The 1,475-nt window shown below is 52.3% G+C and overlaps 1 protein-coding gene across 1 annotated transcript; it reads right to left on the bottom strand.

Annotated features, from left to right (window-relative positions):
• Positions 1–203: 203 nt before the first annotated feature.
• On the bottom strand, positions 204–1,130 carry LOC309592877 (olfactory receptor 4E2-like; the record flags this gene model as incomplete). Its single annotated transcript, XM_082316813.1, has 1 exon — positions 204–1,130. The coding sequence occupies one exon, from the start codon at positions 1,128–1,130 to the stop codon at positions 204–206; it is 927 nt and encodes a 308-aa protein (XP_082172939.1).
• Positions 1,131–1,475: the final 345 nt, after the last annotated feature.

Raw genomic sequence — 1,475 nt, forward strand, 5'->3', positions numbered from 1 at the left:
CACCTAAAGCCCACAAAACAGAGTACCAATGACATCTACGGCTCTGAAGAAACCAAGGTTAGGTAAATTCCTTAACTGGATCTGAACATCCTTTGGATTTCAGATATTGCCCTACATGTTGGATTCCAGCCCTGTTCCCATGCCCCAATCTGCCATTGGTCTGTAGGAACGTAACTCCAGGTTTGCTGCAAATCCAGCTTGTCTCAGAAGACTCTGCAGCGCTTCCACAATTTCCACATGGATGCCTTCACCTCGTTATTCCTCAGGGTATAGATGAGGGGGTTCATCACCGGGGAGAAGACGGTGTTGATCACACAGATGTGCTTGTCGAAGGGGAAGTTAGAAAAGGGCCGGAGGTAGACGAAGATGCAGGGTACAAAGAAGAGGGTGACGACCATCACATGTGAGGCACAGGTAGAGAGCGCCTTCCAGTGCTCCTCAGTGAAGCGGACCCTGATGGTGACCAGGATGAACGTGTAAGATGTGACCAGCATCAGGAAGCAAACCAGGGATATTAAGCCGCTGTTGGAAACCACGAGCCACTCGGTGACGTAGGTGTCTGTGCAGGCAAGCCGAATGACAGTAGGCACGTCACAGAAATAGCTGTCGATTGTGTTAGGGCCACAGAAGGGGAGCTGGACTGTGAGCAGCATCTGGACAATGGAGTGGAGGAAGCCCCCTGCCCAGCAGGCAGACACCAGGACCCAACACACCGGCCGGCTCATGATGGCTGTGTAGTGCAGGGGCTTGCAGATGGCAGCGTAGCGGTCATAAGCCATCACAGTCAGGAGGAACATCTCTGATGCCCCAACAAAGTGCAGAAAAAACAGCTGGGCTATACAGTCTTCAAACGCAATGGCCTTCCTCCGGGCGAGCAGGTCCACCAGCATCCTGGGAGAGGTGACACAAGTGAAGCAGATATCTATGAAGGACAAATTGCAGAGGAGAAAGTACATGGGTGAGGACAGCTTGGGGTCAGTCCTGAATGTCACAATGATGAGAAGGTTCCCCAGCAGAACCATGGCATAGGCCAGGAAGAAGAAGGTGAAGAAGAGGACTTGCAGCTCCCTTGTATCAGAAAGCCCCAGGAGGATGAATTCAGTCACCCGGGAGAAGTTTCCCAGTGCCATCACTTCAGCTCAGGCTCCCAAAGCACAGGTGTGGGGGTGAAGTCATGGGCTGACCAGGAGGAGAAGGGGATGTGCTACAGCTCCAAGGTTCATGGATGATGAGAGCAGGATGCATTTACTGCTCTTCGTCTGCCTGCTACAGAAAGCAGAGTGTCACATCATAAATTATGGTGAGCAGTGTTTGCAAAGAGCACTGTCTGCCTCCCTTCTCCTGCCTTCACACTCCCTTTTCAGGTTTCTGGCCCCTCCACACTGACCCTCACCCCTGAACTCACTCCGGCCACTATTTTTCTGCACTGTAGTTGGTGTGACAAAGTCTGTGCTCCCGTTCTGTCAGGGAGGAAT

The sequence above is a fragment of the Platalea leucorodia genome (assembly GCF_965183815.1).
Source record: "Platalea leucorodia genome assembly, chromosome: 7".
NCBI classification, from domain to species: domain Eukaryota; kingdom Metazoa; phylum Chordata; class Aves; order Pelecaniformes; family Threskiornithidae; genus Platalea; species Platalea leucorodia.